The sequence below is a fragment of the Aristolochia californica genome, unplaced genomic scaffold, assembly GCF_029961685.1.
Source record: "Aristolochia californica isolate CCGP_79_NKW_82.1479 unplaced genomic scaffold, dmAriCali1.0.hap1 SCAF_1, whole genome shotgun sequence".
NCBI lineage: Eukaryota > Viridiplantae > Streptophyta > Magnoliopsida > Piperales > Aristolochiaceae > Aristolochia > Aristolochia californica.
This window is the reverse complement of record NW_027181770.1, coordinates 1,840,519-1,857,748: the sequence shown is the minus strand read 5'-3', so window position 1 is coordinate 1,857,748 and position 17,230 is coordinate 1,840,519. Positions and strand designations below refer to the sequence as shown.

At 42.1% G+C, this 17,230-nt stretch overlaps 4 protein-coding genes across 4 annotated transcripts; 1 reads left to right on the top strand and 3 right to left on the bottom strand.

Moving 5' to 3' along the window:
* Positions 1–1,877: 1,877 nt before the first annotated feature.
* LOC137934975 (uncharacterized) lies at positions 1,878–3,746 on the bottom strand. The gene is made up of 2 exons (XM_068779619.1): positions 3,340–3,746; positions 1,878–2,631 (listed from the first exon to the last, which is right to left on the bottom strand). The coding sequence occupies exons 1-2, from the start codon at positions 3,612–3,614 to the stop codon at positions 2,193–2,195; spliced, it is 714 nt and encodes a 237-aa protein (XP_068635720.1). The 5' UTR covers positions 3,615–3,746; the 3' UTR covers positions 1,878–2,192.
* Positions 3,747–5,088: 1,342 nt separating this feature from the next.
* On the bottom strand, positions 5,089–5,749 carry LOC137935056 (uncharacterized). The gene has a single exon (XM_068779736.1). It carries the CDS (start codon positions 5,689–5,691, stop codon positions 5,260–5,262), a length of 432 nt encoding a protein of 143 aa, XP_068635837.1. The 5' UTR covers positions 5,692–5,749; the 3' UTR covers positions 5,089–5,259.
* A 2,012-nt stretch (positions 5,750–7,761) lies between these two features.
* Positions 7,762–12,395, top strand: LOC137934890 (mannosyl-oligosaccharide 1,2-alpha-mannosidase MNS3-like). The gene is made up of 6 exons (XM_068779502.1): positions 7,762–8,146; positions 8,627–9,543; positions 9,764–10,025; positions 11,149–11,346; positions 11,449–11,597; positions 11,687–12,395. Exons 1-6 carry the CDS (start codon positions 8,069–8,071, stop codon positions 11,952–11,954), a joined length of 1,872 nt encoding a protein of 623 aa, XP_068635603.1. The 5' UTR covers positions 7,762–8,068; the 3' UTR covers positions 11,955–12,395.
* Positions 11,952–16,196, bottom strand: LOC137934807 (potassium channel KAT3-like). The gene is made up of 11 exons (XM_068779379.1): positions 15,871–16,196; positions 15,554–15,769; positions 15,221–15,376; positions 15,053–15,110; positions 14,622–14,939; positions 13,791–14,030; positions 13,596–13,694; positions 13,471–13,503; positions 13,198–13,383; positions 12,657–13,116; positions 11,952–12,504 (listed from the first exon to the last, which is right to left on the bottom strand). The coding sequence occupies exons 1-11, from the start codon at positions 16,029–16,031 to the stop codon at positions 12,371–12,373; spliced, it is 2,061 nt and encodes a 686-aa protein (XP_068635480.1). The 5' UTR covers positions 16,032–16,196; the 3' UTR covers positions 11,952–12,370.
* Between the last annotated feature and the right edge of the window lie 1,034 nt (positions 16,197–17,230).

The following is a 17,230-nucleotide window of genomic DNA, read 5'->3' as shown; positions in this document are numbered from 1 at the left end:
TCAGTCTCTCTTTCTTGTTGCGTTGCGTATTGAACTGGGAGAAGAAAGGAAACAGAGAACCTGAATAAATATGGAGACAAGTGCTCCTCTTTCGAAGGTCAAAAGAAAGATAAAAAAGGGTTCATCAAGTACAGAAAGGCTTTGGTGTAGGACCCTGAGATAGAGAACCTTTAAAAACTACTTAAAAGTCAAGAATTTACAATAATTACCCAAAATCATAACCCATAGAGAAAGAAAAAGGAATGTTTTCTTGATATCTTTCCACCCCCTCTTTCAGTCTTCATACGAGGCTTACTCTTCGTACAGTATGCATAAATAACACCATCGGGATCCACGTTACATTTCCTCTTCTTTCTTCTACCCTGCTTCCACTCTTAATGCAGATGCATCTCCATCTAAACCCTATCTCTCATGGGTTTCTGCCACTTCCTGGGCGTCTCGGTCTTGCTCTTCTTTCTAGATTTCTCTTCCATGCTTTCTCTCTCTCATTCTCAAAGAATCCACGGCAATGTTCCTCCACGCGCGCCGATTCAATACCAAGTTTTCAAGATCAAGAGCGTCAAGCCGTATGTGTTGAATGAAGGCTTCGTGAAGAACAGGAAGAAGAAGACCGACTACTGGGGATCAAGACCCTTCTCGGCCATGCTACCGAAAGGTTACGTCCCTCCTTCTGGTTCGTCTTCGTGCCACAACAGCTTCCCTAACTCGATCAACTTCTATTGCGATGAGTCCACCACTACTCCGTAGAACCAATTCGGTTTCTTGAATATCTTTTTCTGGTTATCCTTCGGTGTTCTTTTTGGAGATTATTGTATCCAGTGGAAGAAAAATGAGAAAGCAAATGGATTGTAATTTTACAGGCTTTTCTGTCCTCTCCGTCTTTTCTTGAATCAGGTTGGTGATGAGACTTGAAAGAGTATTGATCTGGAATTTTACAGTTGTTTCTGAGTAGCTTTGATTTTGTAAAAGCCAATTTGTTGTTCTTGTAAGCTGTGGATAATAACTGATATTGTGCTGTGAATAAAGCTAACCTGTTTGAATTTCGATATACTGCTACTGATATGATAGATGTTTATTTCTTTTTCTTTTTGCCCTTGTCGTTGCACTCCTAAAGGCATTTCTCTTTCAGTTCCAATTATTCATCATAAATATTCGTAAAGACAGCCACTAATGATGTGATGAAGGAAAAAAGGGGAGACATCTTTATGTGCTCCATGTTCTGAATTCGAGCGCTTTTTCTATTCTTCTTCTGCATCTTTCTCTTTCATCTCTCTCGCTGTGCATGTCCTGCTGTTCATCATATACCCTTTTCTTCCTCGAACAAGAAAGCATGTGATTTCGCATCGTTCGATGGATCTCAAATCTTCGTAGCGTACACTCCATGCATGCATATGGCTCCATCAACGATGCATCTTCTTCGTATATTTTTAGGGTTCTACGTTTTTTAATCCGATAAAAGTTACTGCATCAGATTGAAAATTTCCTGGAAATCATAAGCTCCGCAATGGGGTCTCCTCTGATAAAATAACCAGAACTTTGACGCTCTCATTGAGGATGAAACTTGTTCGGTTAAAGCCCAACAGCAACTCCTACCTTTTTGCTGGCCTTTAGCAATGGAATATTTGATGTTTTGTCCTCTGCTCCAGCCTCCAAGGCAGATAAATTTCTTCCCACGTGAAGAGAATGTTGGGAGGCGAGGTTATTGTGGCGAGCCATGACCCCCACTACTTAAGTGATCTGCACATTTAAAATTCTAAATTAAAAGCCTAATCTCAGCAGAGCGAGACTTCTGCTGAGACTTCTTGATTCATATAATGGCACCTGCGGCGGATTCAGAACCCCTGCTTCTAAGATAATGAGGTAATATTCTGAGGGCAACTCTCTTTTTTGTCATTATAATAAGAAAGATGTATCGTAATGGAAACTTCTTAATCATATTGCAAGTAAAATATTCCCCGAGTTTAAGGAAAGAGCCCAAGAGCTGTCTTTCTTCCAAAGGTACCTAAGTTTGACTGGAGTATTTAATGAAGCCAAGACAGTTCCTAGTCCCCACTCCTATCTAGCGTGAATTAGGCAGAAAAGTTGAGATAATCGTCTTATTTACTGGGGAATTACTAACCACTGAAGGGTCATTTAAGTGCTAAAATCATGACAAGCATAGTGTCGAGGGACAGGCATGATAACCCATGAATCTACTGCTCCCACGAGTGAAGATCTTCCTCATCGAACATCATCCATATCTCATTAACCCTGTTATTGAACTCGAACGGCGAGTTATACTGAGCAACGGTGTAGACACCCGTGGCGTCGCCGGAGGTGGCTTTATCCACAGCGGCTGACCAGTCGGAGTCTCTGAGGCTGTCGTATAGTGATGCGGCTTCTTTCCCGACGTCGGAATCGGCGACGAAGCCGTTGAATTGTCTAACGGCCGCGTACTTGGAACTCCATTTCTGAACGTGGAGATTTTTCGCAGGAGGTGGGTTGGGTTGGTTCTTCGCCGGGACATAGAAGCTGACGACGAACGAGGACGTGCAGAAGGGTCCGTCGCTTGGGGTGACTTGAGTGATCACTGGTGCTGTCATTTCGATCTTCTCTTGGTCGTCGTTTTTCCCCTCAATGTAGTCGAATAATCTGATGGAAGGAACATCACATTCAAGAGATTAAAAGTGCTGAACAAGGTAGACTGCACCAGATTGATCACAGACCCTAAAAGGAAAACATACAAGAAAACCATGGTTTGGAGACTCACTGGGTCAACTCACAACTCAGTCAAGCGGACCCAAAGGTGGTAACGTTCCTAATATCTAACTCGCCCTGGATTGTGAGAATCGGGTGGGTCAGTTATGAAACTGAGGCGAATCACAAGTTGCGACTCTTTGCCAGCTCTTCTATTTTAGCCAAACAAGTACTTAACTATGAGTCATGACATACCGTATTACAGAATTTATATATTATAAATAAGATGGTCGACTTGACTCAGGCAAATAGCCCAACTCGCCCAAGCCAACTTGAGACTGGGCGACGCTGACTCAGGTCCCAAACTCGAGTGGCAAACCCGTGAGAAAAATTGGTGTGGGTTAAGAAGAATGGATGAGAACTATGGTTGGTCGCACCCTACAGATGCATCTGACAATAATGGGCTTTGTGTTACTAAAATAATTATAAAGCAAATACAGTAATCTAAGTATCCAATCAATACTTCCAAAATCCAAAGATGAGGACGTGGAGGCGTCCACTCCGAACGACGTCTAATCTATTGCGCTCTTACCGGCTCATCGGAAAATAAGATGAAACGGAAAGAAAAACTAAAGAGAGCAAAAGAGGCGAGTGAATTCTTACTGTAGGAAGCCCTTTCTCGTGGCACCGACGAGGGAGATGTCTTCGATCGGGGAAGTCGACGACCACATTGTCAAATTGTATTTCCGGATCTCGAATCCATTTCCAGCGTGGATCAGATCGAATTTGGGGCATTCGATGCGGTTGCACGTGGGCGGGAAAATTCCAACCGTCCTATCCCTAGAGTGCAGCGAAAGCACTGGTCTTGAGAGAGTCGAGGTGATGAAAACTGAGATAAGCAGAAGAAGAAACGACAGTATCGATTGCACGGCAGCCATGGAAGTAACTCGAAGCTCTCTATCAACTATCGAGAAGCCTCACCAGCGTTGTTGCGCAACGAGTCGCTTAAAGCCGGGCGGAGTATTAGTGTTATCCTCAGACAAGAGAGGCGAGGCGGTTGGATCTCCCGTGAGGTTAGAGTGGTTCCACGTGTTTGCTCTGTATTTCTTGGCCCTTCGGGTGTCTTCGGTGAAGATAAGAATCATCACCAGCATCTAGCGGATCGCGGACCACCAGAGAGTTCAAGAAGTCCAAATTTGTTTAATATTTAGAAAGAAATTAATGGTCAAACGTATTTGATCTGAATTTAACTTAGATATATAAAATATAGGACTATTTTTTTCCAAGTTTGGCAAAAAAAGCCTTGAGTTCGAGTCTAGGGTTTCACATCATGGGTCCAGGACAAGATAGAGTAGGGATATGTTGGATTTGCATGGATGGGGCGAGAAATTGGTCGGGTTTAAATTGGGTTTAGGGAGATGGGGTTGTTCTCTAATATGACCTTGATCCATCAATACTAGATCAGTGACAATGCATTAAAATTAATCGAACTTTAATGTATCTTATGCTAACAACTCTGTCAACATGGCTTGAGAAGCCTTCGTTGCAGAACTAAGTATGACATGAAACTATTCTTTTACAATTCTCTTGACGTGTAGGCCATATTTCAGAACACTTCTATTGACGTGGAGGCAAGGAGAGAAGGGAGTGATGGGACGCTTTCGTCCTGCATACTGCGTTCCAAATTCAAAATATCTCGTTCAAGGTCATTCTAGAATCCCAATAGACATCGATTGATGATGTTTCAACCACATCGATAACTTGAACGTGATTGCAATAGAGGAAGCGAAAAGAAACTGGGCCATCCCACCGACTCCCAGAATCCGGACGCTGGTTCTGTATGATCAGGAACCACGGCGCCTCATCTGCTCTTCTCTCTCCGTTGCCAATAAATGTAATGGTAGAGGTGGTTGCAACGGGGTAAGTGACTTTAAATACGCCCCAACTTTGCCTTACCAACCCGTGCCCTCAGGATGCGAATGATTCGTCATTCGCATATCACGGAGTGAAGCTTAATTAATAAAAAAGTAAACAAACCTTGTTTTGTTCTGGTTTCAGTACATTACTCATTAATTAAATAGTTCGGACTGGAGTTTCAAATCGACACTTGTAGTGTTTTACAGGGACCAGTCACGGGTTTACGGATCTCATTAAAAACCCAACAACCCATTTTTAATTCTTGCGTAAAAATGGACAAAGTAGCGTTGGAGCCGTGGGAAAGTCAAGGGGAATACCGAGAAACAGTCGCCCTGCTTGGCTGCCATCGCGTTTGCAGATGAGATGAAACCATTCGATTAGAACTCGGGGAAATTAGAACAGAATCAATCGACTGAACCCCAGTGATAAGATATACTTCGTTTTTATTTTTTGCTTCTTTAAATTGGAGAAATTAGGAACAGCAGAAACAGCATATCAATTGGCAATCACAACTGTGGGGAATCATTCATCCTCATATGGCATCATACAACCTAAAAGTTCCGTCTAAACTTCGTTTCTTCCTGCAGTCATCCCTAATACCCGATCCAAGTAACATGTCTAATTATCACCCAGATAGCATCTTGTACAAACTGGTTCAGCGTAATCTCACTTGGCTTCGATTTCAAAGGCCGAGACTGGAAAGGTTCGGCCGAGACCGGCGGGGGTCTTGAAGGTAATCTGCCCCGAAGCGGGATCTTGGATGAACATCTCGGAGAGGGTGATCCAGATGAGGAGTTCCTTGCTTTTGACACCGGTCAGCTTCTTCATCCGACGGTTCTCCACGAAGGCGGTGACCTCGGTGGCGTAGGACACCTGGCGACCGATCTTCTTGAAGTAGTGTTCACACTTCTTCTTCTGGATGAGCCAGACGAAGCCTGTCTGTCGGTTGTACCCGCACTCGACTATGTCGTTGAGAGGAAGAAGGCCTTTGGGAAGGTTGAGTTCTTCAAGCAATTCCATGGATTTCTGCTGGCAAATGGCGTCTCCGTGGAAGATTTCGGCGTTATCACGGTGGCTGGCGATCAACTGAGTCGACATTTTCCCGGATATTTTTGGGCCTTCAAGGGTTTACTGGTTCAAGGAAAAAGGAGCAAAAGGACTGTAAGCATGCCAAGACCCACCCTTCTGATGCGCCTTTATAGATGTTGAGGTCTGGAGTGTGGAACCCGGAGGTGGTTCTACGTTACAGAAATACCCCTCGACCCTCATCGATATTACGGGGTTGGAACTTGGAATAGTGGCTGCACGTTACGTTCTCGGTTTCAAACCAAAGAAAACTAACATCTACTCCTAAACAACATCACCTGTGTAAGTCAATTTCCTCAAATTAATGCTCACAAGAGGAACTAAAAAGACATACATGCGACAAGTCGGGTTGAGACCTAATCATTAAAGATAGCGTGTCTGACATGACTCTCATATCAGAGATTGAGGAAGATGGGTTTTCGTCTTCCTTACCTCTCCCCCCTTTCGGTTTTTGTGTTTTTTCTTCTCAGGGAAGTTTTCGTCGAGCAATGACAGCATCCATCGTGGATAGTTTTCTTTTCCACGGCAGCTCCAGTCAGGTGAGGGAAGTATCCGCTTTGAATGGTATTATTTTAACATTAACTCTCTTTGAAGGAAACAAGAGAAGTTTGAGAGATTTAAATAAAAACAAATAGTTGGAAGAGGGAAAGCTGCATTACTGTTCAGTTTGGGAAGATATAAAGAAAATCAGTTTGAATGATTTAGAGATAATAGAAGACATCCAGAGTTAAATTACGGATTTTAGAGAGAAAAACAGCGATTTATAAAACATATCTTGGTCGATCAACTCAGCACTGTTTGCAGAGGGAGAAAGAAAACAGAGGGAAACAGAAAGAAAATGCACTGGAATAATAGCTGGCAGCTTTGCTAATGGCGATTTCGGGGAGGCAATAAAAGAGGTAGCAGAGGGACCGGCCGCGAGAGAGTGAAAAAAGTATGATTCTCTTCAATGGCCACAGAGAGATGGTAGAGTTTCTTTTTATTAGCTTTTACGTATTTGCCTTCAACTTTTTTAAAGTTATTCCTAAAGCACCTTATTGATTATTTAATTCGTTTGACTTCAAACATAAATGATGAACGATTAACATTACATAGCAGCAGAACAGATTACAGAGATTTGCTGAAAAAAAATACATTTCAAGAAAAAACCGTTGTTTCTATTATTTTGTTTTTCATTGATGAAGCAGCCATGAATGGTGAAGGACTGAAGGGTCAACCAACATGACAGCCCTCCTATTCCTCCGCCTAGTTGTCTCTCTCATATTTCAAGATCGAATATCGAAAACAATAATGACAGATTAAGAAGAATCCTCTACCATATGGAAACTTACGAATCCTGATCCAACAAAATTACCGACTGGAGTTTCTTGATATGTTCATGGGGCCGCCATTGTTTCATCCTGTTCCAAGGATTTTTCTGGAAAGGAGAGAGTCATCACTGATCGTGCCCTGGATTATGAACAGTGACCAGAATTGATTGAATCCATTTAGGGCAGTCGCGGAAATTTGCTGATTCGACTAATCATCTGCCCTATTTACGTCGCTCAACTGTCCCTTCACCTTCCCCCATTACAGCGTTTGTTGGAGGTTAGAAGCGAAGCGAACTTCAAAGCTCCCCATTATGTCGCTCTCCACTGCCTTAAAGATAAGCAGAGGAAAATCCGAGCAAACGATGCCTTCTCCTTGCACCGCCGCCCCTCCACCTGTCCAGGATCCTTGCTTTTGTGACGAAGTTCCCAGGATCTGATCCCAAAACTCGTTCGTCTTTCCTCGTGCTCGATGACTGTTATTAACAAATCTAGCCGTCGCTGCCACATGTGTAGGTTTTAAATTATAGATTTTTAATTTTTTAATAAATTTTATCTGAAAGTTTATTAGAAATATGGCGCATTAACGGAGAAAAAAATAAAATAAATAATTTGACTATTATTATTTTTAAAAATATTTAATAAAAATAAGATAATGATCAAATTATCCTTACTATTTTTAAATAATAATTATAATTAAATTCTTATTTTTTTTCTTTTCCATGGGTTCAGAACCCATAGTATCCATAATCCGTTCTGAATTTGCCCACTTTAAGCAGGGTCCCGCACACTGGTCCGGTCTAATACTTTCCGGCTTCGCCCGGTTCCTTCAACCATCGGCAGAGACTCGCGACTGTCGAAGTCTTGAGCTTTTCTCCCAAATTCCAGAACATAAAAACGACTGTCGAAACAAAGAAAATAAGGGGTAGACTTCAGGAGGAAGGCTCATGATCGTCTCATCTTGAATCCTCGCATACATCGTTTCTTCCTTTGCCCTCTTTTCTGTATTATTTTAGGCAACACGCGCATCCTAAATAGCTGAAAATTGGACTATTCAAAACCCTCATTCAGAGAGAAAGAGCATGTCGAAATCTCTTCCTTATTCGATGAAAGATGTTACATACGACAATGGAAAATTCCGCCAGCGATCCATCTTCCAGGTGCTTAACTTTGTGCTGAATATTTTTTTTCAGATCTTACGTCTGTCAGATCAAACCGATTATCAGCTTTCCAAATGTCATGCATTCGCAGTCTTTGGGCAACAAATTGAGGTTTTTCTGTGCGAGCAACAATGTTCTTAGTATAATTTTATTTTTTATTTTTGTTGTTGTTGTTGTTTTCTTGATAGATCAAGGAATTATGTTGGTTTTTTGTTGTTTTTCTGTGCGACCTTACATTTCATTCACTGCACTTTAATGTGCCCCTCCCTCTCTCTGTGGTTAGATCTGCTTTACTAAACGTTGACTTTTTTATTTTTTCAATTGCTTACCTTTCGGTTCTTTATTTCGTCGTTTCAATTGAAGTTCCTTTTTCTTTTCCTTTTCTAATGCGATTGATTGAAGTTCTTATGTCACTCAATAAACCAAACAATGTTCAAGGTTAAATCGATTATCAGTTACTTTTGTTTTTATTGTGGCCAGATGATCAGTCAGGCATTGCTCACAAGTAGCCTTAGACGAAACCGTTTCAGATGCTCCACAGGAAAATTTTTAGCTCTATTAATGATCGCTGGCCTAACTTATCTTCTGCTAACACATGAAAGTCGCATCGATTCCACTCCTGATGGACTTGTTAAAGGAACTACTAGCAATCTACGAAAACTTTGGAGAAAGCCGCCAAGGCTTCCTCCTCCTGAATATGGAACTTCTATTCTTGATCCAGACAAGCTAAATTCCATCTCTAAATGGGTATCCAGGCAAGAAAAGGTTAAACAGGCTTTCGTCCATGCATGGTCTGGGTATAAAAAGTTTGCATTTGGTTTTGATGAACTTAAGCCTTTGAGCCGGGAAGGAGTAGATGGGTTAGGAGGATTAGGAGCCACAGTAGTGGACGCTTTAGATACAGCCATGATAATGGATCTTGACGACATTGCCTCAGAAGCAGGGTCTTGGATTGAAAACAATCTTTCCAAAAGGATTAGTGAGAAAGGACAAGTGAATCTTTTTGAGACTACAATACGGGTATTAGGCGGTCTACTAAGTGCATACCATCTAAGCTTGGCCAAACAAGGTGGAGAGTTGGGATCTTCTAGGGCACTCAGTGGGTGTAAACCTGAAGTTTACCTAGAAACAGCAAAAGACTTAGCAGACCGGTTGTTATGTGCTTTTACTTCCAGTCCTACTGCTATTCCTTATAGTGATGTTGTTCTTCATGATTGCTCGGCACATCCAGCTCCTGATGGGTTGAGTAGTACTGCAGAAGTTTCTACGCTACAGCTTGAGTTTAATTATCTCAGTGCTATTTCGGATGATCCAAAGTACACCACAGAAGCAATGAAGGTCTTAGAGCATTTCAGGACTCTACCTAAGGTGCAAGGACTAGTGCCGATTTTCATCAGGTAAGACTGGCCGCATTCTTTCTCTTGGGAGATTCATTTGATGTCTTATGACCAGTGGTGTAAAAGTGTCAAGATTTCTTATTGCAGAAACATCATCATATTTTCTTCCTCATGCTATTCAGCCTTCTAAATCTTTCCCTTTTTGTTCCTTTGAGCTGTTTCACTTTCCAGCTGACTTTTGTCTGCCCCTTTACTTATTAATCATTTTTGTATGGCCCAGCCCTTACACAGGTGAGTTTAGTGGGGATAATATTCGTCTTGGATCTCGAGGTGACAGCTATTATGAGTATCTCATGAAAGTTTGGCTTCAGCAGGGAGCAAACCAAAATAATCATTCCAAGTATTTACATGAGATGTATGAGGAAGCAATGAAGGGTGTAAAGAATCGTCTTGTTCGAAAGTCTATCCCAAGCGGACTTGTCTTTGTTGGGGAGCTTCCTTCTGGAGCTGATGGTGCCTTTAGTCCCAAAATGGATCACTTGGTATGAGTTTATTTCTCTTATATCTTATAAAAATTAGGGACATTTACCAAAATACCAGATTTGAAAATCCTATTTACCAAGATATCGAATTCCAACACTTATTTCCCAAACTACCGGATTTCAAAGTTTGAAATCCATGTGACTTGGTCAACTTGCCAGATCACCTAAACTTGTCCACCGTGGTGCCATGTCAGCTTATTATTTAAAACCATAAAATTCCTTCTTCCCCCTTTCCTCTTCCCTCTTTCCTCTTACTGCTTGACTTCCATCATTCCTGGTTCCTGGATATCATTTCCCTGTTTCCCGTTTTGCAAACTACTTGGTCTTGACACTTGCAAGATCGATCTGGGCCGTGTTCGAATCAGATCTGCGAACGACACGGAGACCCATCTCGGTGATAAATGCTGATACTCTGCAACCCAAATTCTCCCAGAGGACGATGACTGGGTTATCGTCGTGGGCGATCGGGATTCTTTTAGCTATGAATTTGTTCCAAAATCGAATGCGAACGAAGGTGCTTTCTATCTTCCGTTTCTGCACAGAACTCATCATCGTTCCTGGGAAGAAAACAATTTCTACCCTTTCCTCCACATCGGGATTCTCATCTGACAGAAATCTGTTCATCTTCGCCAATGAGGACTCCATTCTTTTCGACTACAAGAGAGGAAAGGTCGTGAAGACTTCCTGCACCGGTTTGTCGGTGATGCTTCCCTTGGACCACGTGGATATCTAATAAGACTCGAATTGACCACTTGCAAGGTTGATCTCGAAGGGAAACGGGAAACGGGAATCAAGAACCAGGAACGGTGGAATTTGAGCAGTAAGAGGAAAGATCGAAGAGGAAAGGAGGAAGAAGGAATTTTAGGGTTTCAAATAATATGCTGACATAGCACCCCGGTGGACAGGTTTCAGTGATGTGGCAAGTTGCCGAGCCACATGGATTTCGAACTTTAAAATCTGGTATTTTGGAAAATAAGTGTTGGAATTCGATATATTGGTAAATAGGATTTTCAAATCTGGTATTTTGGTAAATGTCCCTAAAATTTACTGAATATTAGTCCTTCAAAAGCTAAAGCTTTAAAAGTGAGGAAGTTTTTTAGGCTGCTTCAGTTTTACCATGCAGGTCTGTTTCCTACCAGGGACACTTGCACTTGGTGCCACTAAAGGAATCACAAAGAAAAAGGCAATGGAAGAAAACTTACTCAATTTTGAAGATTTGGACAATCTGAACCTCGCTGAAGATGTGGCACATACATGCTTTGAAATGTATGCAGTGACAGCAACTGGTCTTGCACCTGAAATAGCTTACTTCCAAATTGAGGTTGGTTTAGCTATTTGTTATGTTTGTAGAGGTTAGGGTGCCATCTTCTTCAGTTTTTCTTTTATCGTATAGAGATCTTATGGGGGGATTTCTTTGGTCCAGGGATCTTCTGAGGAAGGCCTTGATGGGGGCAACAAAAGCTCAGAGTACATGAATGATATAATAATTAAACCGCTTGATCGACACAATCTTTTACGTCCGGAGACGGTGGAATCTTTATTTGTGTTGCATCGAATCACAGAAAACCCGAAGTAATCTTTTCACTCTGTTAACCATCCTCCTCAAAACCAAACTTATGGTGTTATCCTTATTTTTAACATTCAGTTTGGATTTTTCTCAGGTACCGGGAATGGGGTTGGCAAATATTTCAAGCCTTTGAAAGGTATACGAAGGTCGAGTCTGGGGGATATACTTCCTTAGATGATGTCACAGTTTTGCCCCCTCGAAGAAGAGACAAGATGGAAACCTTTTATTTAGGAGAAACCTTAAAATATTTATACTTGCTCTTTGGTGAAGACAATATCCTTCCTCTGGATAAATTTGTTTTCAATACAGAAGCTCATCCCCTACCAATCCATCAAAGCACAGAGAATAATAAGAGTATCTGACTGTGAATTTCTTGACTTTTCATTCACGAGGCCAGTAACCATTCACCTCGGCCTAACCAGGAGCCTTAGTGAGAGAAGATTTCTGTGACTTCCCTCTGCTTACAGGAGCTGGACTAGGTTTTTTTGTTTTTTCTCCTCCGTTGACTTTTTAACTTTCGGAGAAACTATTTAGTCTCTTAATGATTCTTTTCCCAATTGTAATACTTACATGTTACAGACACACTTTCCCTCATGGGGATTACTCCCAAAAGTTAACACGATCGATGTACCATAATGTCATCGGCCTATTTGTGCTGTACAATTTTCCTATTGCGGTTTGAGCTTTGAATTTTGATTTGTAACTGTGAGATATTGACTAGTCTTGTTCTGAGGAGCACATCTGCGCATGGGTGGCTACTCGTAGCTTTCAAGAATGATCACAAAACTTTCCCGCCGTTCTCATTCTCAATCAGAAATAGGTGGTCTCCGTCTCGTAGAACACTAATGTCGTCTACGTCTGCGTTCTCGCCGTTGACCACTTTGACAAGGTGGTGGACCCCAAATTTTCTACCTGCAGTTCATGAATAGACAGCACGATGCGTTAAAAGATGTAGAAAGAGCTCCTAAATGCAGTTCTTCGTTGTCTGTTTGTCTGGCGACTGTTATCATTCGTAGCCTCTTCAATGGAGATTTCAAGACTAAAGAGAACAAGAAAAGGCTTACCGCCAATTCTGAGTAGCTCTTCCAGAGACTCAGGTAGAATTATTAACTTCCCCAGCTGCGCTTGAGATGCACTTTTCAAGTAGATTGTTACTCTTTTGCTGGTAGATACCAAAGATTTGCTATCCGTGGCTCCACAACTGTTTGTACTGGGTTTACAAGCGTTATTGGCGAACAAATAGTTTGAACACTCCTCTGAGGTATGCTTTTGATACTTATTATTCTTATGTTTGGTTGCCGTCTCTGTTTCCACTATATCTATTCTATGACCACCATCTACGCTCCCTTCTCTGCTTTCCAAACTTCCTAAGACATTAAAGCTATCTTCCTGAGTTAACAGGGTTCTTCCTGCCTGTGAACAATCGGTTGCTCGATCGTAGCCTCTGCGTAGCCATTCTGTTAGGACTAGTGCCGGATCCATATTCGGGTCACTGTCACCCAAGATATCCAGCCCCTTGAGCCTCTGTAAGACGGAGAAAAAAAAAAAAAAAAAAACTTCTCAGTTTCATACAGTTAATTAGTTTAGGCTGTTTAACGTCTATACCTGAAGAAGGTTCTTCATGATGATACTTCCGCAATCCATATTCGCATGTATAATGTTCACGAGTGATGTCCTGCTTAGTCGCAAGATTTGTGAAAGCTCTCTAGTCTTCACCGTGAATGGCTGCGGTTTGTCACAGAGAACCCCAATCTCCCCAAACATTTCCCCTGCCTCCCCGCTATGACGGACCTGAATGGAGTGGAAGACGATTCTAAAGTCAGTAACGTTAGTTCCCCGTGAACTTACTTTTTGTGGATTCTCATTGACAAGTCTTACTTGAGGATTCTCATTCGCTCGGACGAGGAAATCCTGCAATCTCAAACCATTGACCAACAACAGAGGTTAGTTTCAAGTTAGTACTGGGTTTTCTTTCAGGGAAAAAGCTCGTCGATTCCACGTACCACTGAACCAGATACGAGAATGTAAATATCTGCTGGAAACTCATTCTGGATCATCACTTCTTCCTTGGGTGGAAAATACTCCGCCTGCATTTCTGGAACCTTTTCAGGCAGTAATGATTCTTATCAAACATCAATTAGAGACGAAACAATTAAGTCTGTAAAACGAAAGAATCACTCAAGTATCTGAAGCCTTACCAGTTGGAAAAGGAAATCATACGAGACTCCTTGAAAAAGATAAACTTTTTGAATGATGGGGAAGAAGAGGAAGTGAGCTATGCTTGCTCTTATTGCTTTCGGAAGACCATTCAAGGTTTCTTGCTGTTTCAGCTCCTCTGTTTTAAACCTGAGACATATATGGGACAGCATCTGGTCCTCGATTCTCAGTGGCAGTTGATTCCGAGCCGCAAATTCGGAAGCTGCCTGGACCGTATCTCGCTGCACCATCAAAAGCAAATATCATTACCAAGAAATTAAACAGAGTGACACAAAAATCGAGGTCTGAAAAACCTGGTCCTGAAATCTAGCGAAGAAAACAGATTGAGTGATTAACCGTTATTTTAGTTTATGGGAGTTCAAAAACATCAAATGGTCTGAACTATCCAAGATCGAAAATTGACTATAGAAAACGAAAATGGACCAGGGAGGATTTCGGGGCCCTACACCATGATCGAAGCCATTTATTTATCAAATACCACTATGATCAACTTTCACAGGTAGAGGGCCACATCTTTTCTGGATCTTGCTGCTCTCTGTAACTCACGAATCACTAACTATGATCTCGTTAGTCTGAACTACAAAAAATAATATCCTAAAAGGAAGGATACAGAAGTTTTGTCCTCCCATCTTAAAGATCTACTGAGGGCGTTCTTTTATGATCATAGAGACATCTATCTCAATAATGAAGACTAGTTTACGGAAGCACAAAGGAGGAGGATCCTTCACCAAAACGAGGAAGTGGAATATAAGAATAGTTAAACTGGAATCGTCTATAACGATGTACGAGTATTAGTTAGAGAGAGAACTTACGAAGTTTCTTGTGCGGCTAGTTCCATGGACGACAAGGTTCGTCATATTTCCGATGAGGTAAGCTGTGAGACCCAAGTTGAAGAGCATGTAGAAAAGAATGAAGAGCATCTCTCTGGGGTTTTCCGCATGGAGGTCACCGTAGCCCGTTGTAGTTAGAGTTGTTATGGACCAGTACATTGCCGTCACATATCGAACCCAAAGGCTCCGCTCTTTGAAATCCGGCATAACTGCTCCAATCCATGTTTTCTTTGGGTCGGGGTATCTGTCAGCGATGAGATAGTTAAAGCATCCCCCGCAGTGAACTGCAAACAGAGTCACCTGGCGAGGGAACAGCGCGGGAACTTGGTGTTTAATCACTTCACGTAGATCGGAAAACAGAATGAATGAATGGATGCCTAGAAATAAATAATCCAAGGAGAACAAGAGCTTACAGAGACAAGCTTCGTGCAGCGGGTCCAGAAATAGTTGAAGCGAATATCTTTCTCGAGTCTGAGGACAAAGTAGGAGATGGAGCTCGTTAGTTGATGTACCTATATAATATCCTTCTCAGGATTTAATCAATTGAAAGAAAAGTAAATGCTGGTATTCGGTGGATCCACCTTGCAAAGAGGGAGCTCACCCGCCGGAGGCGCCACAGCCGGAGCATGTTGAGAAATTTGAAACCGAGGTTGCTGCCATATTTTCTGTGGAGGAGGCTCAGAGACTGGAAAGGTATCGTGGAGCAAACATCGAAGATGAACCAGGAGGAGACGTACCTGTGGGACCAGATTTGAGAAAACTAAAAATTAAACAACACACAGCCAAAAAGTATTAACAACCTTTGTCCATGATTTCTGTTCTTTCTCTTTTTGACAGGAAAATGTGGAGCTCGGAAAACTAGTGGAACTGAACTGAAGAGGCAACCAACCGCAAAATCTCATTCATTTATGTACCTGGACGCGATTTTTTTTGGATCATCTACGAAAAGATAAGACCTTCGGTCGAGAAAAGCCACGAAAAAGGTGAGGATGATGTCAACGGCGAAGAAGCCATTCATTATATTATCGACGACGAAAAGCACGTCAGGCCTGTACTTAAGAAATGCGAACTCGAAGGGGCAGATCCAGGCCGAGTATACTACCAGAGTAATCAGAAACATCTGCCATACCCTGAGGAGAAGAACGAGAACACAGGAAAGTCGGTGAGTTTCCTTTTTGCATTTACATGTGTTAAAAAAGCAAAGCAGAATATAGAAGAATGCTTGAGCAACCTATAACGAGAATCAAATGGAGAAATGATATGCTTCCTAAGCTGGACAGACTGGTTGATTTGAGCCCCGAGAGATGGCAAGAGATGGCTTGAGAAACTACGACTACGCTGGTCCACTCGGAACTCATCGCTGCAGAAGCGCTTACAACAAGAAAATGACATCTCTCCTAGTGGTCGATCGTGTGCTAAGCTCTGAGAAGCTTTACTCGAAGCAGCTGTAAAACCCAGCCGGGGTAAGGCAGAAAGGAGCAGCTATATAAATAGAAGAGAAGGAGCAGGAGGAGCTCTCCGCGTGTTGCCTCACTTTGAATGGGATCAGCAGGATTATTCGCCGAGGAAGGTGTTGAGAAGAGCGGAAAGAGAAAAGGCGGTTCGCAAATTGGTCGGAAAAATAAAAGAAAGAAAGAAAATCAGGGGTGGGGGTAACATTAGAGCAAGTGGCAGACATGAGTTCCCTGGACTGCAAATGCGGAGTCGAGAGTTGATCTTGAGACGTACTGAAAGATGGTGGTGGTAGCTCCATTAGCAAAGGTGGGGGTGGTTACAAGAATAAGCCATCGAAGGGTAAAAGACGATTGTAATTGAATCAGTAATGGAAGCTTCATTAATTGGCGACCAGAAAAAAACCAGAGGATGATTGAGGCTCAAAGGTCCAAATCCTGGACGCCACATGGACCAGTGAGAATCAGCTCCCGAGCATTGCCTCCTGAAATATAGCAATCAAAGCGACTGGGTTTTCATGTATCACCAGAGATTGAGGTCTTCATGTACTTAAACACGAATTTCTCTTTGGTTTGAATGGGTGAACTAAAACTGATGGAAGGAATCAATCCAAGACATATACATGCTCCCATTAGTTCCAGAGCTGTGCCATATATAAAAGGATACAGTACTGATCTGTCTTCAGAGATCCCAGACCCACTTGTTCGAAAGAGCAGAAATTTGGACAAACTCTTATAGGTGGTTGGTTTGTGGGAGTGGACCCTCCATTAAATTGCAGCTTGCAGTACGAAATCTGTCAAAATAAAGCCGTTTCTGGGTCGGATGGTACTTCTCTGAATCGTCTCTCTCGTGGTGGGATTCACACGAACAGGAAGAAGATCAAAATGAAAACAGTTGATTTAAAATTGGAAGGTTTGTTGTTATTATGTGGAATGCGTGTATCCTTTTATTGAGTTCAGCTGAAAGCAGGAAGGTCGTTTCAACTTTCGGAAGAGGCGTATCTGCACTTCATTTTAATCGGCAGGAAAACGCAGAGGAAACGACGCGTAGAGGGAGAAGTTGATTGACAAGTTTCCAGATTTATTCGCTAGTTCGTAAACGGGGACAAACATCACCAAGAAAAGGTTTAAATTTCAGTA